The 26812-nt window shown below is 41.3% G+C and overlaps 1 protein-coding gene across 2 annotated transcripts; it reads left to right on the top strand.

Moving 5' to 3' along the window:
- On the top strand, window positions 1-26812 carry znf512b (zinc finger protein 512B). 2 transcript variants are annotated; one of them, XM_053318428.1, is made up of 17 exons: window positions 1-941; window positions 2426-2560; window positions 11583-11662; window positions 11812-11940; window positions 12248-12423; window positions 12535-12818; window positions 13542-13613; window positions 14446-14577; window positions 15910-16037; window positions 17223-17315; window positions 19801-19899; window positions 20547-20696; window positions 20832-21170; window positions 21506-21607; window positions 21790-21852; window positions 22023-22121; window positions 22954-26812. In XM_053318428.1, exons 2-17 carry the CDS (start codon window positions 2428-2430, stop codon window positions 23296-23298), a joined length of 2424 nt encoding a protein of 807 aa, XP_053174403.1. In that variant the 5' UTR covers window positions 1-941; window positions 2426-2427; the 3' UTR covers window positions 23299-26812. The 2 variants fall into 2 exon arrangements, with proteins under 2 accessions (XP_053174403.1, XP_053174402.1); XM_053318427.1 differs by lacking the exon at window positions 1-941 and having other exon boundaries at window positions 2303-2560; window positions 20445-20696.

The raw sequence follows: 26812 nt of genomic DNA on the forward strand, positions 1-26812 counted from the left end.
CAAACCGGTATCGCAGCGAGTTTATTTGACAGAAAAAAAAGCCCAATATTAATCCGGTCGATATAGATAATAATAACGCGAGAGTTTGCAAGTTGCCTCAAGACTGTAGTTGCAACTGTCAAAGGTGGAGTGGATACGCGCATGACCCAACACACATTACTGTAATACTGTACACGGCCGCCGAGATAATATCCAAAACCGAAATAATCCCGAGGTAAGGAACCGAGGAGTGTACCAAAACCAACCGAGGTTTGGCGTTTCTGCTGATTTTCCTTCGCTTTGTTTTCTTTTACTCTAACCAACGGTCTTGCAGTCGTCGAAATTAATGCACTAAACATATTTTTGTGCCTCCCTTTAGCTCCAGCCAGCGCAAGGATTTTTTTTTTTTTACTCCTCCTTCGTAATAAAGTCGCCATTTTGCTTCACTGCCTATATAAACCATCCCGTATTCTAATATTTTTCCTCAAGGAGTCGGGGAGCTACCTATCTTTCCTGGCTATTTCTAATATTTCTGGAGTGTTTAACGAGAAGACAGAGGTTGGAGAAGTGCCTCGTGGTATACATATTAATGCAGGAAAGGAGGAGGGGGGCAAGGCAATTGCAAACTGGGAATAAGGTGAAAGTATCCAGGATTTCTTTTCATGTACAGGCGAAATTGTAATTTCTCTTCTCCTGCCCGTGCTCTTTTTTTCTCTTCCACCTCGTCGTCGTCTGCAGAGCTGGGGGTACAGGACGACGGTGACGACTGTCCGCTTCCTTTCAGGCCCCCCCTAACCCCGGTGTGACCGGTCCTTGACGCACAGCAGGTGTGATTGCCATGTAACATAACATTGGTGGAAAAACGCCCACTATAGGTGCCTGTCTGCTGACCTCCTCCTCCCTCACGTGGGTGACCCGGGGCCACCCGGCCCCTAGCGCTGGGTGACTGCCCGACAGTTCAGGTAGGTGTGGCCGAGCAGGAGGGAGAAAGTCTCTCATGTTAACCACATAAATAGGCAACTCTGTAACCACCTTGCCGTTGACACACACAGCATGGCAGTGTGCCACGTGCGGAGCTAAAATACTTATTTCCAGGTTGGTTTGTCAGCAGATTGTGTGAGGAGATGTGAGTGGGAGTCATCAGGGTTTGTTGTGTCTGGCTAAAGGTATGATAATGTGGGGTTGTCATTTACTTGTAGAATTACTCTTTAAAAAAAAAACAGCAGCTAAAAAGAAATGAGTGATCTTAAACAAGAGCAGAGCAAAGCTAACAAATGTTGGATCCTCTACAAGAATGATATAAGAAATAAAAATGCATTGTGTACAAAAAGTACAGAGATCATGACTGAATCTCACCATTAAATATAACAGGCATACTGTTTATTAAAGGATATTTAAATGCTTTTTATTATTTTATCCACCAGTAATAGAGTTTTAATTGCTAGTCTGTAGTTCTCAACTCTCTCTTCACACTCTCACATCTCACACAGGAACAGGAAGGCGTCTTTTGTAGGTGTGTGCAATATTTCTGCAAAATGCACCATGCAGCGAGCTCACCATGCCTCTTAAGTCAGATTTATTAACAACAAACTCTGTGCAAATTATCAGAGTGACAAATGAGCCATCAGTGTTCAATGTACAGAGAATGGCATGGCGTGTTAACTGAAACTGAGTGGCCCCCACTGGGTGACCCTTTGTGTGCTGTTGTAATTCATTAGGAGAGTGACATGAATGTGTGCTAAGAGAAAGCATGTTGGATCATAATCAGTCCCACTTACCATAATTAGCAATTGTCTTCATCTATTAGACTGTCCCATGCTGATGGGGGAATGAGGGTTCAAGCACCCAGAATTCATAGCTGACATATGACATGCTGTGGATGCTATGGCACAACATTTAAAACACAGTGGTGGACAATTCTGTGTAATTTATCAAGTAGTCAACAAATAAGGATTAGCCTACTTAAAGCAAAAAATCTTGCTGACCATGTGACCTGAGATGCATCGCTGGTTTTAATTAGAAAGAGGACTAGGCAGCTAAGGAAAGGAGCTTTTACCCCCCCCCCCCCCCCCAACCCACACCATCCCCTCCCCTTTCTGTGGCTCACCTTTTGTCTAATGGGCAGAGCATGGAGTTAGTGTGTAAGTGAGAATATTGATTTTGAAATGAAACATGGAAGGTCACACCCTCATTACCTCTGCAGATGATGTGTGTACCTCCACTCAGATAACCTTCAGTCCGACAGCACCGATGGCCGACATGAAGAAACTGCTTTGTAGAACAAGGAGACAGTATCATCACAGACTATTGATGCAGTGGACATTGCTAATAATGTTTTGACAAGCAATGGAACAGGATTAATGAGCGGTAGTAGAAAGGGTCCAAATATTGCCTCCAGCTATCTATATCTCTTGTGTGTTTTTTACACCCTCTACTATCATTGCAGGCATGGAGAGCCCAAGTGGCCCCAGGCTTGGGAAGCTGTCCTCATCAGGGCTGCCAAGGGGCCGGACCTCCAAACACGGACATCCCCAGGAGCCTGTTAGAAACACGACAGGCCCCGAAAACAACAACAAACATAGTGAGTGAAAAGCCGCCGCACTTTGTTAAATAAAAACAATGCACGACTTTAGATCCATGCAGCATTTCTCCACAGATTGTTTGAAATGTGGGAACTGGGGGAGCTTTTGTTTGTGTGACCCAGGTTTGCTCCTGGACTGATTCCAGGATAAATTCCATTTGGTGATGCAGCGTAAGAATAGCTCTTGTTTGCTTACATGACATATTAACACATATGCAGTTTATTGTATTGTTGCACATTTGTCTCTTTGGCTTTCCATTGGCTGCACTTTTGTCATTCTAGACTCGCTGTTCAGGACTTTGCTGTTGTTTCCAAAGGTTTTGATCAACATACCATACACATAACTCTCTCTGCTGCTTTTTTTGAATGGGTTATATTTTATTAAGAATCAATGGTTCTCCCAGCCTCGGTGTAATTCTACCCCTTGCGCCACAGAAAGGCCTGGAAACTACAACATTTTTCCTCAGACTGCCTTACAGTGAGAAAACCAAACAAACAAGTATTGCCAAGCAATGACATGAGTGAAACCCCAAGCCATCTGGATGGAGATGGAAGATTTTGGAATGGGGGAGCCGGACTGGAGAATTATGTTTCAATCCAATAACCAGCAGATCATTATGACTTTGTTAATAGAGTCTTGGAAAACTGGGGCTGTTCTAATATGACCCAGTTGTTTTGGTTGCTACAAAATAGCCTCACAAACCCAGACACATACAGCACCAAAACTAGACTAAGGTGCTTCAATTTGTTTTCTTTTCGTGTTAATATTCATCCCTCTAGGCTGGATCTGCATGCTAGTGAGGGTTCTTGCACATGTGTGTACGTGTGTATGTGTTTGGTTGCTTGCCGTGGACAGTAATACAAAACTTATTTTCCAAGAGAGAAGAGTGCAGGAAAGCATAGGAGCGTTTTTTCCCTCGCATTAGTGAATCCATTTATTGAAGTGCTCTCATTTTTATGTCAATTTCTGATTATCTGTCTAACCTTACTATGGTCAACACTCACAGGGTTGCTGTATGGTCTCCAATTATTTTTTGTATATAGGCTGCTGGTTGATGTGTGTTTTTTTTTTTCTCTTGAAGAATTTATTGTAGCAGAACACCGTGTATTTGAGTGACAGGTTTTTCTCTGCAGCCTCTCAAAGTCTTATGTTTTATAGATTTTTTTACACTTTATTACTCCATAAACAAGATGTGTTTACAAATCAATCAGTGCAAACTTGGTGGTGGGTTCTGTCTTGATTGTTTTGAGACTGAAGGCTAGAATTGAGTGAAACACACTTGGCTGAGGTTTAGTAATGAGCAACATTGATGATTGTGGGAGTTTGTGTGTGTGTGTGTGTGTGTGTGTGTGTGTGTGTGTGTGTGTGTGTGTGTGTGTGTGTGTGTGTCTCAAGGTAATGCTATCTCAGGTGATGACTTGGTCCTGGTTTTTACGGGACTTTTTCTGGTAACTTTAGACTCTACTGTTACTGCCATTTCTTTTTCTTTTTCCACAGTAGATCTGGTTTGACTCTCATTAATGCAGAGCTTCTCGGAAATACGGCTATAATAATTATATCAGTGTTTTTGATACTGCAAGACTGTTTTTTTTAATGTCTGAGCTAAGGACAGATTCCAGTGCAATTTGATTGCCCAAGATATGAATCTACATTCCACTATGTTGTATTAGAAGAATTGTCTTGTTTGGCTGGAAAGTTGCTCTTATCTGGAACATTACCAGGGGTTTCCCTAGCCTTTAAAGAGGCCTAGTTTGTAACATTGCCAGTGAGTTTTATGTGGTTCTCTAAGAACACCCAGCAACCTTAAGGGGAAACACAAGGCCACTACTGGAACACACACACTTCCTGGTGCATCTGTATAACAGTATGTATTAATTTAGACTCAAAACAAAAGAGATGCGTGAGGATTTTTACTTCTTTTTTTTTTCAACTAAGCGCCTGATGATTGTGCCATTTGTATTCCCTATCCACCATACAATAACTGGTGTGTGTTATGACCCTCATATGTGCATTTGAGGGTGAGGCAAGAATATTTTAGGAAGGGGTCATGTCAGTGTGATAAGGCTTCCTGTAGGAAAATTCCAGATCTGTGTATATATAAATACTTAGCCTTTTTATACACCAAACCATCTTCTTCAATTTGGCCTCCTTTTACTTATTGCTCATCAGTGACTGGCTCGAGCTTTCAATATCTAATGATGAGTAGAAATGCTACAGTGCTAATCATAATGAGTCTGGCGCTAGCTTGTCTATCCCAAGGGGGCCATGAGCCTCGGTTTGGGGAAACAAAGGCATCAATATCTAAGGCTCCCTGTGGAGGTTTTTCAGTACTCAGTCTATGCCCATTGTACACAGTGTGCTCTTCAGATAACCAGATACCACATAATCTGCCCGCTTCCCGCTGCTTGCTTTTCATTTTTCACTCCATGCCTGTGAAATGTTTGGACTTAAAATGGCTTTTTTATTTTCTGTTGTCAGGTTGATTGGTAAATGTCCCCGGCTGAAAGTTTGCATGATGTAACTCTGAAAAAAACTGTCTGGCTGGACTGTTTTCGTGCTAGTGGTTTTTGGAAAATCTACTGTGTTTTCATACATGGAAACAAAGACTGCAAATTAGATGTGTGGGCTTTCCTAGAGTGTAAGTGGTGTGGTTGAGCTGTCACCTTGCCACACCAGACACCTCCGGAAAGGATGTGGTCTTGAGGGTGACTTTCTCTCTTTTTGTCTCTCTTTCTTCATCGTTTTAAGATATTTTTCACAGTAACATCTTATTTGATGGTTTTGTCATTTTTTTCTCTGCCAATGCTCTGAGCTAGCTAAAGTAAACGTATTTGGACAGAGCTAATACTGATCTGCCAAATTCTTTAGGCAAGCCCTCAGATTAGGCCCGTTTCTGCAAAGATTAATGCAAGCATAATGAGTGGAATCTAGGGGTTTGTGTGTGTGTGTGTGTGTGTGTGTGTGTGTGTGTGTGTGTGTGTGTGTGTGTGTGTGTGCGAGCACGCGCATGTGTGAGCATCCTCCTCCTTTGATGGAGAGTGGTGAGGTACCCAACCTGACCATAGGACACATTGTATAGTGGGCACGCTGTGTGTGGTGGTGGTGGTGGTGGTGGGTGCTCCTGTGTTGCAAGGTGCTGTCTCTATCAGTATGGGGAGGAGTAGGTAATAAGTGGGTTAGATGATTATGCCTGCACAGGTTTGTATGCCTCTGGTTATGTGTGAATGTTCAATGTTCTAGTTTGTGCGTGTGTTTTTTTGTGTCTGTGTTTACATGTCTGTGTGTTTATGTAAGCATATGTGCACATACGTATGCGTGTTCTCAAATAACGGCCAACTACACCGGCTGCACAACATCATTTCATTTCAGGCCTACAGTCCCCATTTGCTGACCCTGCATATTTGCCTCGGCCTCTCAGTCGTCTCTCTCTCTCTCTCTCTCTCTCTCTCCCTCTCTCTCTCTCCCTCTCTCCCTCTCTCCCTCCCTCTCTCTCTCTCTCTTTCTCTCTCTCTCTCTGTCTCTTTCAGTTGTTTGTGGTCCTATTCTTCACACATAATTGTCAGTCCTTTCCATTTCATCTTCCCTCAAACTCTTCATCTTTTCCTTGTCATACCTACTTATTATTATTACCATTATCATACCTCGCCATTTCTACTACCTTCCATTCCATCCCGCTACCCTGTTCACCCAGTATCCCCTCTATCCACACCACTCATCTCTTTTCTCTTTCCCTTTTTTCATGTCTCACATTTCTTATATCTTCTAGTTCTCGACCCACTGATGCACTAAGTCTCTCAAATTGGTGAAATACCAAAAGATAAAATCAATAAAGAGCTATAGATCGTGGAATGTTTGTTTTGGGATGAAATTGAATTCTGGTGCTTTTCTCAGCCTGATGCTGCATCTCGTTTTGAGGAGAGTCCTTTGTCATATTTGTCACACCTTTATTTGGCAGGCTTGAGGATGGCAGATGAGAAGGAGTACAGGGAAATGGAAGAAGAGAGAGATTGAGTTGGTGAGTCACTGTCCATAAGGAGGGCACTGCAAACAGTCTGGAGCAGGCATTGTCTGTCTGGCTCACATATAGTATATGCACTGTTGCATAAACACGTCTTTTTTTTTTTTATTAGTGACTGTATATGCACTGTGTGTATGCCACAACATGCCTTAGTGATCTATGTATATTTCTCTGATCCTAGGTCTAGTCAGTCTTAGATTTGAAAATGTTTTATTTGCTTCACTGTCAGTTCACCTGTTGTCTCCCAGGAATTTGCTGGCCACATATGTGGCCTGTCATCCAAAGCTGTTGTGATTGGATGTCACTAAACACATTATTGGCCATGGGCCAAATGGGCATCAGGCAATAGATTAGGTTTCCAATAATATGAAGCATGCAGCTGATGTGGAAGGCTGTAAAATCAATGCAGGTTTGAAGAGGCTGCCGAGGTACTGTGAGTCACCAGATAATGTAGCAGGAATCTCAAGTCTAAGCTCTTTCCTTTGATTTGACTGCTTTAAGTGTGGTTTAGTGGGGCTAGTACACTGATAGTCTACCACGGGTCTGTGTGGTGAGTCTTGGCCTCTACATAAAGTTCAGACCACTGAATACAGTGAAAATATGTTTTGCTTAGGACACCAACTTTTCTTTGACTGGCCACTAATTACCAGTTCTTTGACAAGAAGTTTTTTCATTATCATCATAAAGTTTTATCAGTAATAGATTTGTGATTTTTGTGTGAAATTGATAACCTTGGAAATCTGACGACACAGGCACCCCTCAGTTTCTTTTGTACAGTCAGATCATAACAGATTATAGAATGTATTTATCATCTCTGATATTTATTCATGACCCTCGGTAACACTTACAGGCTGATAAACATTTCCAGCAAAGTTTTATTTTATTGTACTAAATATCAAAGAATGCAAGTATTTCTAAAAAATAACACATTATTTGAAAAATGTATTTGTGTGCATCAACAAGTGTAAGTATGGAAGAGGTTAGCAGAAAGAGTCATACAGAAAGAGAGAGAGAGGAGGAGGGCAGAAAGAGGGAGCGATAGATAGAGAGAGGGGGAAAAACAAGTGAGTGAGAGCCAGAGAGTCTGGTTTTCCTTCAGTTAGTCAGTGTCTGGGTAACAAGACTGCTCTGGTGCTGCTCCACCTCTCCTCTTCTTACTCACTGTCTGGAATCAGGCCTAGCTGGGAGGGAATTATGGGGACGTCTTCAAAGAGAGGTGCGTATATGATGGAAAGGTTTGTACTGTGTGTGTGTGTGTGTGTGTGTGTGTGTGTGTGTATTTGTGTGTGTAAGAGAAGGGAGGAAATGAGAGCACAGGATGAAATATAACATGTAGGAAAGTAGGAAGTAGTAGGAGGTGTTTTGTGCGTGTGTGTGTGTGTGTGAAAGTGGCTGACATGCTGTTAAACAAATAAATGTGTGAGAGATGGTAACTTAAGTAAAAGTAAAAACAGAGAGGAAAAACTGTTGGCCAGGGTAGTTTACGTATACAGGAGACGGTTACACTCTGTTTACCCTGCACTGTGTCAAGGTGTATCAATTTCCCCATCTATTGTCCGTTGAGATTGAGGAAGTAGTGATCCTATGACTCCTTTCCATGGAGTTGTGTCAGCGGTGAGTGCTGTTTGTATTTGTGTGTGTTGTCTTTCTAAACTACAGTATGTCTAAAGCCTACTGTGCAGACACAGACAAAGGCTCCTGTGTGAGTGTTTGTCGAGGAAAACAAATGACTGTTCTGTGCGTGTGTGTTTGTTGGTAATGTGTGCACCCTTGCACTCAGGGGGAGCAGTTGCAGGCGTAGCTAGGAGAACTCAGAGGTTATTTGAGATCATTAGGCAGCTGCCAGCACTCCTGGGTCCTGACTCTTCTCTTCTTTTCTCTTCTCTTCGCTTCTCTTCTCTACACTGCTTCTCACTTTTCTCCTCTGTCAGGGTTAACCAGTGCGGAGCAACAGTTGCAGACAGCTGGGAGCGAGTCATACCCTGACATTAGTTGAACAGCTGTTTTATCCCCTTGGCCTGTGCTTGAGAAGCGAGGTTTAGATTGGACACAATGGGCCTGCTTTGTTTCATATCAAGACAATGGTTGATAGTGTGCTAGTCATATTCAAGCGAGCAAAGCAAAAGATATTGAATGCATTTTATTGTGTTTGCATAGTTCACCCCAGGAAAGGCAAATGTGCTGTTGTATAAATCATCATATAGTATGTTTTCACTCACACCTGTACTGCCTTGGCTTGAGTGTGGTGCCTCTTTGCATTGCAGCCTGCTGTATGTAGGTCTAATTGTTGTGCTCGCTGGAAAGAGGCCTCTGATAGTGATAAGTAAGACAAGTGGATCTTATTCCCATAGCAACAAGCACATATCTTTCCCAAGAGCAGAATTCATTAATTATGCCTTTCTTTTACAAGACCTTTATTTTCTAAGACAGGAATTAGAATGCATGCTCAATTTCCTCCTCAGCACAAGAGCTGCACCGCCGACTGCATCACCTCTACAGCTGCTACCCAGACAGCTAATAGAGAAATGCTCTGTCGCCTGGAGAATATTAATACACTCATATCTATGCACACACATCATCACACTCACACACACACACACACACAATGGTAATGGTTTGCGTACTTGTTTGTCTCATAGCGCACTCGTATGTGTGTGTGTTTACACCTTGTGTTATGAACTGCTCCCAAACAGGCAGCACCACTGTTCTTCTCATTCAATCGTATTCAGACTTGCCTTATGTTCTTTCTACCTCATTATTATGAGTCTGAAGTAAAAGATTACATATAATCCATCAGCCAATGTTTGGGTCTGTGCTTGTGAGTGAGAAACAAAAAGAAGACAAATGAGGCAAAAAGGGAAAGTTGATACTGTGTAATAAAACACGGAGGGAAATGAGAGTGGGAGGTCATGGTAGGTTAGGCCTGGAGTGTGTTTTTTTATACACATTAACATCAGTGACAGAGAGATTTTTTTGGGTCGGAGCCCATCCTTTTTTTTTTTTTTTTTTTTTTTGTATGAACATTGATGGCAGGAAGTCAATTCATTTATTTGATGAAAAATCCTCCAACCATTTTTATAATCCTGGTAGGCACACAGCGTACTCTGATCCAGTTTGGGACCCATCACAAATGGGGTTGCACTAGACATGTGTGCATCCTGTCACTGCTTGTCAATGAGTTTGCAGAAGAAGAAAGCAGTTGGCAGACACATCGTCATGTTTCTCAGCATGGGGAAGTGAAACAGATTTAAAATAGTTGATGCAAGACCACTGCTGCATTCCACTTAACCACAAAGGACTATCATCTCTACTTCAAGTAGTTTCCCTTTGACATTTTCTACATCTGATATAACTGAATAGGTTCTAGCAGAATCTCTGTATGTCTCCCTCTTGCCTTGTTTCTGCTGCCGCTATCCAGATCAATGCAGGGGAGTTAGGAGCACATGTAAAGATAGATCATTTTAAAGAGCAAAGTACAGCTCAGCTCCTACCTGCAGCACTATCATTCAGTATTCTGCTTGGTCAGAGGAAGTCATCCGCCTCTGCAATTCTCTCCTATCTGTCTCAGCATCCCTCTGCTCTTCTCTCCTCCCGCCCTTTGCCCCCCCCCCCCCCCCCACACCCCATCCACACACACACACACCCTTCTTACACATGTATACACTCATCCTCAGCTCTCTCCATCATCCCTTCCTCAGTAGCACTGTATAGAGGAAATGGAGTGCAAGGCTGGTAGTGCAGAGGTCTAATTGTGGCCCAGAAGAGACTACTGATGAGCCAGTGCACTGCCTGTCCTCTGGACAAGTTCACATGGAGAAATATTGGGAGGGTTGTGGGGAGGTAAAGGGAAGAAAAGTGAGAAAGCTAGACATGGGGTGTGAAAAGAGGGAAGCGCCAATATGAGAGATGGAGGCGGGGAGAAATAGAGAGCACAGAGAACTGAGGCAGTCGGTCTGCTGTGTGCTGTGTCAGAGGTTCACACAGGCACTAGCGATTTATAGCTGATCTATTTGGCTCAAGAGAAGGCCTTTACCCACTCTGCCCTCTCCCTCTCTCTCTCTCTCTCTCTCTCTCTCTCTCTCTCTCTCTCTCTCTCTCTCTCTCTCTCTCTCTCTCTTTCTCTTTCTCACTCCTACACACGTATACTCTTTCTCTTATGGCCCTTTTCCACTATACAGTTCTAGCACTACCTGACTCGATATGGTACCAGGAACGACTTTTTCCATTACTATAGTACCTACTCAACGTGGGTGGGGTCGTCATAGCACGGCTGCTCGAAACTGCCATGACTTGGTTTTATACGCGATACAAACACATAAACAATGGAGGACATGGAGGCGATGGTGTACTTGCTGCTGTGTTTTTTTGTCAAACACAAAGCAAGAAAATTGAGCCGTATGGCTGTAACACTGTTGCCGGTATTTAAAAATGCGGGACGGCTCATGACTCTTCAAGTGTTGTCACTCTGACCAATCAGTGACCAGCAGTCTGTTGACATCGCAGTTAGTATTGGCTCAGCTCGCTTGGAATCTTGTCAGAGCAGGTACTAAAAAAATACCAGGTACTATCCCTAATTGAAACGCAAAAAAAGTCGAGTCAAGCCAAGTTGAGTCGAGTAGTGCTAGAACTGTATCAGTTTCTCTGACAATCACACCAAAGATCTCAGCACTCCTTACTATTCAAACCCACCACCTTGCTGTACTTATTTGTTTTGGTCATGTGTTCATGTCCATATTTTGTTTTAATATGTGGCCATAGTTAATATGTGAAGGATTGAAAAGGTATTTTACTGAAGTTGTGCATCTATGAAGCTCTGTGAAATATCAAGGAAATGTATCTAGAAGTGTGAAGATCAAGATACATATAAAACATAGCAGGTCTGAATGCAGCTAGTGTAGATTCTAATGATACCCATTGTAATTAAAACGTATACTCCATGAATAATGAGGCGCAGGCAGTGTTCTGTACTTATTCAGAAATGGTTTTCTCTCTCGTTCTGCCAGGTCCTGTGTGCGATGAGCCAGCAGAGGGGAAGAGGAAAGGTCGTCCTAAAGCAGAAGTGCAGGAACTGAGAAGCATCCCTGTGAGTATCTCTCTTTCAACAGAGTGGGTGTTTGAAGTGGCCTTCATTCCTCCTGCGCAGAGTAGGCAGCTTCCCATGAATATGCACAATAAACTGTATAGAGATCATCCTTGCATGTATTCAATTCTCTCTTCCTCACCCCTGAGCAGGCCCATATGATAGTACAATGGAAGGAAGAGTTTAAGCGCCGCTCCAGGGTTAAGTGTCCATGTTCAGGCTGCTGGTTAGAGTTTCCCAGCATCTATGGCGTCAAGTACCACTATCAACGCTGCCAGGGGGTGAGTCACTAACCTCTGCTCTTTCCTGCTATGCGACTATTCCTACCTTATGCTTCAGAGAAGACTTTAACACTAGATCACAGTGCAGTATAAGCCTCACCTTACATTTAGAGAATTCATAATGCTCACAGTCCAAATATATAGTGATTATTGATCACGCTTGAGCAATTAGTCGTGCTGTTTTAGGAACACGATTAGTCAACTGAAAGCTTCCGGTAACAGCTACAATACCTACTGTGGTCTATTTTTGTGTAGCGAGGGAGCTCTCTCTCTAAATCCCCTCTCCTCTTGTCTGTGTTTGTATCAGGCCACCGTAACCGAGAAGCTGAGTCATGGCTGTCCCTACTGTGAGGCAGCGTTTGCCACAAAGGTGCGCCTGCAGAAGCACAAGCTCTGGAATCACCCAGACAGGGTTAGTATGGAGGCCAAGGACGATCAACCTAAGCTTCAAAAGACCCCTGTCAAGTCCAACACCAAGAAAAGGTGACTGGAATTTAGAGCTCAAATTTCCACTCACACTGACCCACATAATGGTGTTAGCTATGTCATAATGCTGACTGCCCAAACTTGTCCTTACTCGATCTGTGAACTCAGGCCCATGGAGAACAGTCCCCCCTCTCCAGTGTTCTTCAAAGTAAAAAAGACCCATGAGGTGTCCACGCCCTCTCAGAACGGAGAGCTGGCCCACCAAAAGAGCGAGAGGAAACAGCACAACCACAGCCAGCCTTCACAACAGATTCACCAATCCCTGCCAGTCCTGCCTCAGTCCCAGCAGTCGCAGTCACAAAGCACGTCGTCTGATGCAGAGGGCAGTGAAAGTGAAGGGGGCAGTCTTCCCCCTTCATTCCCTGACGAAGACCCAGAGCGAATGAGACACAGTAAGATTACAGCATGTCTTTTGTACCAGACAACATATTCTCATTATGAGCTTGTACTTGTGTATGGGTCAATGAGTTTTTTTTTTAATGTGGTTTAGTCAAATTTAAAGGGGTTAAAAATCTGAAAAATAAATGAATGAATGCATTGTACGCATTCTTTTTTGTGGACCCAGCATAAAATTTCTACTTTTAATCGATTTTGAGAGAACATATTAGTGGTGCAACCATAAAAATGTTTTACCAAATAATTACACTTGCTGGAAATTGTTAAATTCTCAACAAAGCACCCTATCAACGAGTTTCGCATGACCTTAGATTATAACTTTTTTTATATTAAATAAATGGAATGGAATACAGTTGGTCTAAATATTAAATTTAATCTTGGGAATCATGTAAATCAGGAACCATTGCAGGTGTTTTTTTAATGAAGTAATTATTCCTATACACTTAAATACACTGTAGGTGAATAAAATATTGAATATATATCATTATTTTGTGGTTACACCATTTGACATTTTCAGGAGCATTCAGTCTTACTTTTGGTAGAAAATGGTGCAAATGTCATTTCAAATGACATAAAACCAACAACAACCAACAACAAACCTGATGCAGCTTTAAAGTTTTTTTAAGATATTTTTGAATTGCTCATCTCACCAACCCTTATTTGTCACTGACCCTTATGTGTTTGACCCTTCTCTGCTCTGTGTTTTTCTCTTGAGCCAGGACGGAAGCAGAAAACGCCCAAGAAATTCACTGGAGAGCAGCCTTCCATCTCTGGAACATTTGGATTGAAAGGTAGAATCCAAAATTGGCCTCATTACATACTTGGTTGGCAGTAAAACATGTTTCCTATGAGAACTTGCCCATAACAATCAAACAACCTCATTTAGGACATTAATAATTGAATAAAAGAAGTTGTGATGGAGAGACTGCTATTATGTGCTTGACTGATTCATCACCGACAAAACATAATGGAAACAACTATTGGAAGATGGGGATTGCGGGTTGGAGGCTTGCTCACGTCCACCTTACTACATCATGTGATTAGCACATGAGCGTTTGTAAACGATCCCTACTGCCGCTGATTATTGGTACTGGGTTTTTAACCTTTCTAACTGTAGAGGTGTTTCATATCCTGTGAAATGAACGAGTGACTCACAACAAGAACACTTACACAGCCATTTCAGTCTCTCTCTCTTTCTCTCTTTCTGTCTCATTCATATGCTGAACATTTTCAGTGACTCATATATTGTAGCATACATAGGGCTGTACTATCATCACTTATCAAACAATTCATCACAGTTGTACTGCTCTCTTGTGTAGTCCTTTTCAATCTGATCCAGTATAATTCAAAACAACCTCCTTTTCTCATTTTTTTTAAATTGAGTATCAACTTTCCCTTTTTTAGTATTTCGCTTGTTCAGCATTGTCCTTCATCTGTCCCTCTTTCTTGTATCTCTCATTTTACCTTCAATGGGAGTGTTAATTACTACCATGACTTTGTGTCTGTTTGTGCCTGTGCGTGCCTGTGTGTGTGTGTGTGTGTGTGTGTGTGTGTGTGTGTGTGTGTGTGTGTGTGTGTGTGTGTGTGTGTGTGTGTGTGTGTGTGTGTGTGTGTGTGTTGCAGGTATGACTAAGGTGGAGGAGAAGCTGAAGGCAGGCCGTGCGAAGAGATCAGAGGGGAGTGGGTTCAGTGAGGAGCCTCAAAGAAGACCTTCAAGTCAGCCCTCCAAGAAAGACCCAGCCACAACCAGCTCTGGTGAACACCTAGATCAGCTTTTTAAATTTTTCGATAAGTTACTGGTAACTGATCATCTTTCAGGCCCTGTGCCTTTTCACACATGCCATGACAATGCTGGAATAGATGGGGCAGCCATGCAACATATATGGATTCCATAAAATTCAACAATAGAAAAAGAAGATAAGGGCGCATGTGTAGACATCTCTTGTTATTGTCAGGAACATGGCGGGTAACGAGCTGTTGTCGGGTGCCTATATTATTTAATATTCAACAAGTTTGTTTGTTGTTTGTTTGCATCACATGAAAGTGTCTTTTATCAGACAGACGTAATGCGTGCTTGTCCCTGCAATTGTTCTGCTTTCATTCAAAACACAGCTCTACTGGGCAGCTGTGGCAATGGTAGAGCAGTCGTCCACCAATCACAAGATTGGCGGTTCAATTCCCAGCTCCTCCAGTCCATATGGCGATGTGTCCTTGGTCAAGACACTTAACCCCAAATTGCTCCTGTTGCTTTGCCAACGGTGTATGAATGTGTATGAATGGCAAGTTTCCCTCTGATGAGCAGGTTAGCACCCTGCGTGGTAGCCCCTGCCATTAGTGTATGAATGGGTGAATGACATGTAGTGTAAAAGCGCTTGGAGTAGTCATAATAACGAGAAAAGTACAGTCCATTTACTGGTCTTGATGTCAGAAATTGGCAGTACAGATTTCCCTGAATATCAAGCCCTGCTTCCATGCTAGAAATGTTGCACAACATTTGAAGGAGAGGCTGCATGTGTGAAAGGGGCTTAAATATGTTTAATATGTCCATCACTGTTAAATGAATAAACTTTCGGTACCTGACCGTTCCTATATTGATTTCCATGGAGAGTTTCCAAGTTTGATGCTCAGCCTCAAGCTTGAAGCGTTTTAAAGTATCAATTCAAACTGACATGTAATACCTGCTGGATGTAGTGATTGATTTACGGCTCTGACAAGTTGTGCCAAACAATTTTTTTCTTAAGCCTGTTTTTATATCAGAAATGTAAAAACAATTTAAGATCATGACAAAAAATATGAGTAAAACTTTCAAATGATTATTCAATTTATTAACTAGTTGAATGAAAAAAAAACCTCATTCCAGATGATCAAGAAGTTCTGGTTACGCTTGCTGTTCAGGAAGCAACAGGTCAGGGATTATTTTGCATCAGTGACTCACTCACACATTGTTACTTGCCAAGACAAGCATAAAATTTAACTGTAAGACTAGAAAACAGGAAAACTAAGTACGCAAAGGGAAATGTTTTATGCACTAGGACATCATACCACTAATACATGATTGGCTGAGAATAATATCCTCATGTTTCTAAGGTGCTGTTCCTGACACCCAATGGCAGCGAGCAATCTCAGAGCGAGGTGAAGTTGTGTGTCCCACCTGCTCCATCGTCACCAGGAAAACAATCCACGGCCTAAAGAAACACATGGAGATTTGTCAGAAGGTCAGTGGGCGATACAGCCGTCCATCAGACTGTGAGAGGGGTGGGTGTGCTGTCACCATTTCTGATAGAGCTTGCTCTGAATCCTTTTTTCCTATCATTTCCTATATTAATACCAGCCTTTTTTTTAGCATTTATTGCATTTGCTTCTGGATGTATGTACTTAAAATGAAACCATTATGTAATACCCTCTGAATGCTGAGGGTAGGCAGTTCACTTGGAAAGCAATCTTAAATCTGGAACTGTATAACATGTGACACCATACAATACAAATGTTGTGTTAATATTGCCTAGAATCCATATATAACATCAACAAAAAACTGTTTACATATTGACTTTTCTGAGTCATAATTGTTAGGAAACTTTTTTTCTGTCTGGGTATGAAATAAAACTCTCTCAACCCAGAGCTGTAATTTCCACATTTGATTATAACTTTGACTGCAACATAATAAGACAACCCCCCTAAGGACCCAATTGTGCAGGGTCTGGGGAGCCTTTACAGTAAAGATATTGATCAGAAGCTTGTAGTAATAATATCTGGTTATGTCTCAGTAAAGTCATCTCAGCCTTATTCCTCATGTAGTCTCCTTTTATTATTATTATTTTTTCTGACATGAAAGCAAATATTAGCCGGTAAGCGTCTGCCGTTTGTTTCCGTTGCACTCAATTTTGGTCCAACGTTGTACTAAACGAGATAGGAAGTGAAGCACAGAAAAGGGTAATCCAACTGAATTATATCGAGCTTTTTTTCTGAGGACAAGCCATCTTGAATGGTACAGTGGCCTCCAGGCCCTCAGAGAGTTGTGTTCCTACAGTCATTTTAATGGCTCCTTGGCCCAGTGGCCTGTGTGACTCTATTAAAGTGACAGTCTGCCATTAAGCAATGACAAAATCATCACATTACCACGGGGTCACTTCCCATCAAAAACACGTGTGTCACCAAATCAATACTGAAGCTAGGCAAGAAATCTACAAGAAAGGAAAACTGTGTATTAAATTGGGTTCTTACAAAGTTTGCTATGTCGTTGTCTTTGATCAGAGTTATTCACCAATAACACACACTATGAAGTTACAGATGAAATGTTACTATATTGATAGATCCAATAAAAAGGAAAGCAAGTAAGAATGTGCTTCCTGATCATTTCCTTTCATTTCTCCTTCTTCTGTTTTGACCTTTAACCCCTGCAGCTCCAGGATGCCCTGCGGTGCCAGCAGTGCCACAAACAGTTCAGGTCTAAGGCTGGCCTCAACTACCACACCATGGCCGAACACAGCACCAAGGTACACTCACAGAGGTGCACACAAACACACACAACAACACAACACACATGATTTTGGAATGCCTCACTATGCTGAAATTCAAAACAGTTAACGGTGCCCTGTAAAGGTTTTGGAATCAGGAAGCTCATGTTTCACCACTGTCCCACTGACCCACTGAACAGGGTTATTAGGTACAAGACACCACACCAAAGCACTACACCCATTCAGGAAGAGGTCACACTTACACTTGACTCTATAATCCACTGTGTACTACTTCTAGTATCAGTTTTCGCTGGAGGGGGTTGTCCTGCATTTAGACGACTATATAGGTATGAGCTATAAGTCAGTACATTTAATCTGTTGCATATTCATTGTCAGCTTTGATACCCTCCTCTTTGATCATGGGGTTTGTAAATGATCATACATTTGAACCAGTGATTGGTATTCTTGTCCTTGAAGTCCTCACATTCCTTTCTTCAGCTGTCCTGAGTCTGACAGCAAAGAGCTTCATTAGGATATTATCATGACACTCCTGCATTAGAGCAATGGTCCTGCTATGAAGTTTGCTGAATAATTCAACACTGCCTGTTTCAAAAAGTATCATGGAAGATTAATGAATGTACGTGCAGAAAACCTTGCGGCATGCTGCGTCTATGTTTTTGTGTGTGAACACTTACAAATAGTATATGATATGGAGTGTGACTGTGTGTTAGGGGTTTTGGATGTCTGATGTTTGACAGTTTAAAAGCAATGATAGTTAGCTGTGCCATCTGTCGGCCAACTCAAACTGTTTGATACTGCCATTTGTCTTCAGTCTGGACGTGTTGTGCCCTGACCTTTTTGGCAGTATTCCAATTCAGCAGAACAGGAGACAGGGCTTGTTCGTCTGTTAAAATTAATATCCTCAAACGTTTGTCCAGATACAGTAGTTCTCCTCAGCAAACAACTAAACTTTCCTGAAACATTTTTAAGATAAGTCAAACTTTTGTGACAGCCGGAATGCTATCATAGTGTTAATTCTATGATAGCCTGTTGGCATCTGCAATTGTGTGTTAGGACTACAGTAGCTGCTGATTAAAGCAGGTTGGACTAGTGCCGTACTATCTTTTTTAGTACGGCTGCAGAAAATACTAAATTCAAGACAGAATTTTAAGACATACCCCCATTATTTAGGTAGATACTTTTACTTTAACTGCTGTTACTCTATTTACGTTATTCTGTATATATTTTAGTGGGTTTATGAGTGTATTTTTAAGTATGGAGATCACTGAAAGGCCAGTTATGCAAATATTTCTGTATATGGCTTTTTGTTTTTTACAAACATGTACATCCAGAAGCTGTTTGAGTCTTTGACTGGACAAAATCATTTTTTCTGTAAAGAGGCTTACATTGTATTAGGTGTTGTGTTTGTGGCCACGGCACACATAGAGTGCTGACAGGCACTGAGGTGTTGTTTCTGTAAATATGACCCTTTGGGGGACACTGAGATATTGGATTTTCCAGTGTTCCTATATGACAATCCATCTGCCTTTATATCCTGTCTGTAGAAGTGTGAAATAAATATGAAATATTTCATAGATGAGTTTACTCCTTTATATTTATGTTATTGTTTTGTTATTTTTTATCTGTTAATGTCCCTGGTTGTTGAATCTTTTATTGATTTTTCTATAATTTATATGTGAAGCCAATTGTATTTTAGTCCTTTACAAGTAGTGCGATACCATTTGATTCGATCTCTATATGATCTGATCTAGTGTTTGCACTAACCCTGGGTCCAGTGTGTTGTTGGTCTGGTCACATGGCACAGCCTCAGTGCAGTCTGGGAAAACACAGCGGGCTGACAGAAGGACAAGGATCACCCACTGAGTTTGACCTTGATGTCGCTGTTGCTACTGTGATACCGCCGCCTATTCTCTTGCTCTTTTTCTCTCATCTCACTCTTCTCTGCTTTCTCTGTCTCACATAGAGGCATTAAGAATACATGCAGATGTAGTTTCATGGGTTCTTCCCCTGCCAGTGTAAATCAAAGGCTGAGCTGGTGTCTGTACTCACGCCTGCAGGCCTGAGTGTGATTTACTTGACTAGTGAAGTACTTTGGCGGTATCTCATCTCCTCCTTACCTTGACAGAAAGCTAGGGTTGTGTGTCAGTCATCTCAGTGTGTTAACACATAAGAAAACACATGAAGTTCTCTCCACTGGGATCCATATTCTTTCTAGTCCCCTGTTCCTCTCTTCTTTCTTCTCCCTGGCAGCCCTGCCATCTGTTGTTCTGGTCTTGGCTGGGGTTTGGCACCAGCCAATTCTTGAGTGAAAACATGAGTTTGACAGTTGTCATAAACATGCCTTGAGAAACAACCTCACCATGAAACCATTTAATGATCCTGGCACAGTGTGAACACCAGAGATGGAAAACACATTTTCATCACCATTTTTTTTTTAGTCAGGGAGGACGGGGAGGTGTTGTGGTGGGACACGCTAATGCGACGTTGTGTTTGTTCCCCTCAGCCCTCGGGGAGTGAAGGCCAGACGGGGGACGAGCATGAGGAGAGAGAAAGGCTGCGCCGAGTGCTCAAACAGATGGGACGAATCAAGTGTCCTAGTGAGGTATGCACTCCTTCTTTCTTCCGATGTCCCTTTCTCTCTCGTTTTTTTTTACTGCTCTTGCTTTCCTTTGTCCTCCATTTCCATTTGTCCAACTTTTTTTTATATTCTATGTCACATTTTCCTCTCTCCTCATCTGCCAGTTTCGATTTTGTTTCTCCCTTTTCCTCGGGCCCTGTTTTTGTGTCTGCCTTCTTTTACCTCTCTCTCCCTCCTTTTTCCTTTATGCCTTGTTCTTGACATGTTGCCCAAAACCACATCAACACCCTGCTTCCCATTACTCACACTAGAGTGCAAAAGACAGAGCGAGGAAGAGAAAGAGCTGCAAAAAATAGACTCTCTATAGTGACATATCTTCATGCTGAAAAATGAGCAGTCTCTTCCTGTTTGCCTGTCTTTTTAACACTAACCACTAGCCAAATGCTGCAATATTGTTCCATAAGCTCCATTTATCCAGTTTCCTTCTTAATGTGTGTTTTCATTCTGCCTCATTTCTGTCACTGGCCTCATACAATCACACAAACATTATGGGTTGCATGTGTATACAGGGCTGTTCAGCCCACTTCTCCAGTCTGATGGGTTACCAGTACCACCAGAAGCGTTGTGGAAGAGAATTATCTGATGATGAGAAGCCTGTGTTTCTGTGCCAGCACTGTGGAAAAACCTACCGATCCAAGGCTGGAAGAGACTACCATGTACGCACTGAACACTCCACAACCATCACCACCGCAATGGCAGCCACCACAACCACCAACAAGGACAACATCCCTGACACCAACAACAACACTGGCAAAGAGAGGGTAAGATAATCTACAGTACAGTATAGGAGACTGGTCTTTTTTCCATTTAATGTTTATAAGAATTTTTTACTAGATTTTAATACGACTCCTCATCTTCTTTACATATTATAATCAAAGTGTCCTACTCCTCACCAGGTGGTCTCTGAGGAGTCTCCATCAGGAGGCAAAAGGGAGCAAAGCCAACCTGAAAGGAGGAACTGGCAAGAGAAAGCACCATCCATCCAAACTATGGAAAGGGAAAGAGAAGCCAGCGAGAAGGACAGGGAAAAAGAAAAGGAGAGGGAGCGAGTCAAAGAAAAGGCAGCACAGAATGAAGTGGAGGTAGACTTTGAACGGACCCCCAGTGGTAGAGTGAGGCGCCGTTCAGCTCAGGTGGCAGTGTTTCACCTGCAGGAGATCGCAGAGGATGAGCTGGCCAAAGACTGGGGCACCAAACGCCGCATCAAGGATGACTTGGTGCCCGACAGCAAGAGGGTGAGTGGATCCATTATGCACACATGATCCACATATAGACATAAGTAGTAGACATATATGTGTACTTATCTCACACACAGGCACAGGTACAGACCGTCAGCAACATTGCATACAGCACAAAAATGAATGATTCAACACACCTACAGAAACACATACAGGATTACACACTGACACATCAAAGCCAAACTTTACATGAAAAGGCTCCACGCAGGCACCGGGTGTAAGTGGTCATCAATGGATAAATATATCCCCGAGTCTATCTCCTTGTTCTACACACACAGTACAATGGTAATACTACCAAGAATACTGATCATAAATGTTCTTTTTGTGTTTAGCTAAACTACACACGTCCTGGCCTCCCAAACTTCAGTCCTGAGCTACTAGAAACCTGGAAGACCCAAGTCAAGGAGAAGGGCTTCATTTGCTGCACTAATGAAGTAAGAGCACTGACTGGTTAATTTGTTTAATTCTCATATTTAAATAAAACAAAAATGTTCATTGAAGGATTTACCATTGAACACAACAAAAAGCTTTAAAAGAAAGTTTGTTTTTTACAGGATGTTCATTGGATGAATTTGTTCACTCACTGGATATTTATGTTTTGGGTTTTTTTTGTCAGAATTGTGAAGCTGTCTACTCCAGTGTGTCTGGACTAAAAGCTCACCTTGCCAACTGCAGCCAGGTACAAACACCCACCTGCAGCAAATCCACCACTGACAATGCAATATAATACAGCATATCAATAAACATGATCAGCAAAAAAAGAAAGAATTAAAAAGAAGTGGAACCTGATTTAAAAACAAAGTAATATAAAAATAAACATGTGTGTGTCTATGTGTGTGTGTGTTGCAGAGTGGTGGAGAACTGGGGAAGTACACCTGTTTGATCTGTCAGAAGGAGTTTAGCTCAGAGAGTGGTGTCAAGTACCACATCAGCAAGACACACTCACAGGTGGGTCAGACTTAACTTCACAAGTAATCTTAAAACAAGCCCATTCTGCATGTCATTTAGTATTTAGTCATTCTAGTTACACTGTCACAGTTAGCATTTTAATATCTGTTAATATAGAGTCAAACCAGCCAAGTTGCAGAAGATTCTATATTTATCTTGTGATAACATGGTGTTCATTTACAGGAAACAAGATGCTTATGTTTTATGTTGTGCAAAGAAGTCATTAACTTGTGGGAACAAGTTCATATCGATCTTGTTGGCAGATCAGACTGTTCTTGTTCCCTTTATACAGTACCATGTTCAATATGTAGATCTTGTTCCAACACATTAATGTTTTCCCACAATATAATATCTTGTTTTCATAATATGAGCTTCACTAGCAAGGACCACACCTTCAACAAGATGTGCTTAAATTATTTATTAAGAAAAACTACTGATGTACGTAGTTCTTCCGCTTGCTGACTGCATTCTCGGGAAGCTCGTAGGGAATCTGCCGTATCACCCAGGCAATGATGAACCCCCTCAGGGCCCTTCAAAGGAGGGGAAGAACAGGAAGAGAGAAATAGAGTCGGTGGAGGGGCACAGAGTACGAGAACAGAAGATGAGGACAGGGTTAAGTAGTATTTAAAGGAATGCTGGAAATGGTGCAGCTGAGGTGAGGTCCTGCTCCTGAAACGTCGCTAAATAAGCTTCAAATCTTTAATAATTACCATTTTTGGGACATCAGGGACACCTTACTAATTACATTTGGAATGTTATACAGTTGTATACATGTGCCTATTCCTTCATCAAAGCTTAGGTTCATCACTAACTGTGTGTTTTATTGCCTCAGAACTGGTTCCGTGCAGCAGCCAGTCAAGTGGTCTCCTGTAGCAAGGGTAAAGTGCCGGAGGACAATGGCATTAAAGCAGAGGTGAGGAACGGTGCCACCACTGGCAAGAAGAGGGGCCGCAAGCCCAAAGACCACCCCCCAGTGGACGCACCTCTCCAAACACAAACTGAAGCACCCACCACTCCTCAAAACTCAACCCCTGCTGTGACACCTTTCTCTGGCCCATCACAGTCTCCCACCCATATCCCCGACTCTACGGACAGCGCTCATTTAGGCCAAAACAGACAGCCTAAGGCCTCTTCCACCAGACGAAGCAAACCCAAGAGGCTGTCATTGTCAGAGTAGCTCTGCTTTTGTCGACCCAGGAGCCAGAGCGGACGCTTACTGTAAATGTTATTCCAGGAAGCTAACAGACCTGTCTAACTCCACAAGGACTTGGCACTGAGAAGAAAGATGAATCAAACATTAAGAAGTAAAACATTTAGTACAGACTTCAAATCTTGGTTTTGAAGCCCCACGGTTAATGTGTCTGCTGTTATACACAGTACTCATGTAACAGTAGAGTTTAATTTCTCCATTCCACTTTTGTCTCCTTTTAAAGGCCCACATTTCAGTTTCTGTACTCACAGCAGGGGTATCTGTAGTAATCAAAGATAAAATCCAGACTCTACATGGATAGCATTTTCTAAACAGATATAGTATTCCTAACAAATGGAGTGTGCTTCTCTTTACAAGATTCATGTTGTGTTTGAGAGGTTTTACAAAGGATATTCTATTAGCATGGTGAAGTCATTTATTGATAGATAGTGTTTTCACATTTTTTTCACAGATATACTGTACTGTGTACATAAACAATATCTATATCTATATATCTATATACTCAAAGCAATGATGCCATCTGTCATTATAAAGCCTAACACGTCCAATTGGATCATGAGCAATCAGAATTTTCGCAGTGTGTGATGTAGTGCAATGTTGTTTTGAACTTTTTTTTTCTGATTTGACTTTGTTTTTTACTTTGTATGTTTTAAGTAAGCAAATGTCATATAAGCTAAAATGTTGGTCAGTTGTTAATCATGTTCCAGTCTGGTTTTCATACAGCTGTGTGGCTATCATTTCAGTGACGTTTATCTTTATTTTACCTGCATCACATGATGATGGAAGGTATCTGCTTTGAGAACCATCATCAAGTGTCAAAAGATTATTTCCACAGTTCTTTTACACTGAAGCAGAATACCCAAAAAAATGTTGTGAGTATGTTTGTCACAATAATACTTAATATGGCATTGTTTAATTGATTTTAAACAAAAAAAAAACTTGAAGTGTTATGACTAAAATAGGACTGGCAAAGCTAAATGTTTGACAGAAGGGTGAATTATGTGTGAAGCTTGTTGCACCATTGCAGCACAATCAAATGAGGTAACATCATTTTAAAAGAGGCCATATTTTGGCTACTGCTTTAGCTTGAATCAAAGAGCTGAGAAGAGAATGCTATCTTTTATAGAGAGGCTGAGGAAAATAATCTTTTATTAAACAGAAAAAAAACTGCAAATGAAGATTCACTTATAGTAATGTATATGAATTAATTCCTGGTCGCTCAAAGTTATTGTCTTGCACTTTAACCCTTAACCCTTCTCGCTCCCCCTCTTGTATTTTTGCACTCCGGGATTATTCAACCTAACCTAGTGGCAGTCAGGCACAGGAGTGGAAATATTTTACTCTCATGAAAAATTAAACTAGAGAAAGACTAAATTTGTCTTTACATGGGTAATGAGCAGCATGGCTAACTCTTTCTTGTTAATATATGTAATCCAACATGACCATATAATTTTGACTCACCACACAAAGCCATAACTGGTCTTGTTGAATTTTAAGGCTGCTCTACTCCACTTACTCTAATGTTAGTTTAGCTTCATATTTAAAAAGAAAATATTATCAAATTATTTCAATTTAAAAATTTAAAACGTGTGCAATCAGAGAATATTTTTCACTTTAACGTGTTTAAAGTACTTGAATCCACAGTTATTAATGATTTGAGATAATGAAAAGTCCATAATTATCCATAAAAATAATGACTTGCTTGCTTATGAAAAAGACAGATCATAAATCTATTTTATATTCTCTTGTGTGTATTATCTAGATAGCAATCTGATAGTTTTGGATAAAGTTGTAATGTGAGGATATTCTGCTAAGATAATAAGGGTGCTTTACTTGCCACTCTACCTTAAGGACCTGTTACAACCCAGTAAGTCCACTAATCCATCCTACCTTTTTTCTCCTTACTGGCAAGTCCTCTGAATTTTGCACCAACGAAAGTCAATGTTATCATTTAAATCAAGCACTGATGTCAACAGAGCATTTAAAAAAAAAAATGTATCTGTGTGTCCCAGGTGGTGTCATCCCTACGCTGTGAACTTTTTCTATAGTAAAGCAAAGATTTGAGCTGACTTTCTCCATTTTTAATCAACTGGTGGAGTGTATTCAGGTGGGGATGGTTATGCATGTGTCTGTCTCTGTCAGTGGGATGGACCTCTACCTTCTATCCAGGTTCAGCTGGCGGAGAGAAAAAGTTAGACAAGCACTGATTGGTCCTTGGACCTTTTCAATATGAGTTATCCAGACCTTTATGTGTGTGTATGCGTGTGTGTGTGTGCGTGTGCGTGTGTGTGTGCGGTAAACAGTTAGCACCTTTGTAAGATTGGATGTTAGAATTGGTAACACTTTTTGTTGAGTGTTATGCTGTGGCACAGAATCAGTTCATCAGCTGCTTGTTACTCGTTTCATTTATAACGTCACATTGACTGTGTTTACCTGACAAGCTTTGGTGTTGCAATATGATAGTTTAGCACTGCTTTTAACAGTGGGTATTTTATATTTTATCACACCCTTTACTATCTGTCTTCCTATGATGTGGAAAACACATATCTATCCCGCAGTGTGAGCTAACTGCAACATGTTTAGAGAGTACAGCAATACACCATATTTAGCTGGTTTTGTTGGCTTGCTGATATTTTGATATTGATGTGTCTTCTCAAAATTGTATGGCTTTTTTCACTCCCCTACTTTTATTTGTTTGCTTTGAAAATGCTTTTTACATATTATGAAATCTAAAAAAATAAAAAAAAAAAGGTTGAAAGAATTTGTAGACCACAAAGAACATTGTAGGCCTATGTGTCGGCATACACTGTTATTTTATCCATTTTGATGATGCACATAAATTGAGCTTTTTCAGTACACGATGACAAACACATTGAGAGAGTCCTTTATTATCATCTATTCAATATGGGACAACAAGGCATATGTATATGTGTTTGTTTCTGTATTTAGTGCACTTACTATACCATGAAATAGGCTTGAAATAGGAGTGTTGTTGGAGCTTTCTAGTTACCTGGACTGTGTGTGGTGTGACTTTTGTACCTGGAGAAACAGCAGGCTCAAGTGTCTTCCCTTTATCAGCAATATTGTTTCCAAAACCAAGGTTAATCCTTAGAAATCCCATTAGACCACCTCGGAATTTTTTCCCTTTTATTTGGACAACAGTGGCTCATTTTGTATGCTACCTACTTTAAAGACAGGAAATGGCGTCCACTTCTGTTGTCGGGGCCATTGTGGTGAAACTGGTGAGAGTTTTAAGAGGTGATGTTGTAGCTCATAACTGGTTATGATATATAGGTAACAGGTGAAATGAGACTAATGATGTATTAAAGATTTCCATATCTGAAATTAAGCTGTATAGTACCTAACATAGGAGGCGTCACAACTCCTTTGAGTCTGAGCTGTTACAATTTTTCTCCCAAACTTGTTGTATTACCTGTGCATTAGTATCCCTCAACTAATTAATAAAAGTTTGTTGACTAAA

Source organism: Scomber japonicus, chromosome 4, assembly GCF_027409825.1.
Source record: "Scomber japonicus isolate fScoJap1 chromosome 4, fScoJap1.pri, whole genome shotgun sequence".
In the NCBI taxonomy this organism is placed as follows: domain Eukaryota; kingdom Metazoa; phylum Chordata; class Actinopteri; order Scombriformes; family Scombridae; genus Scomber; species Scomber japonicus.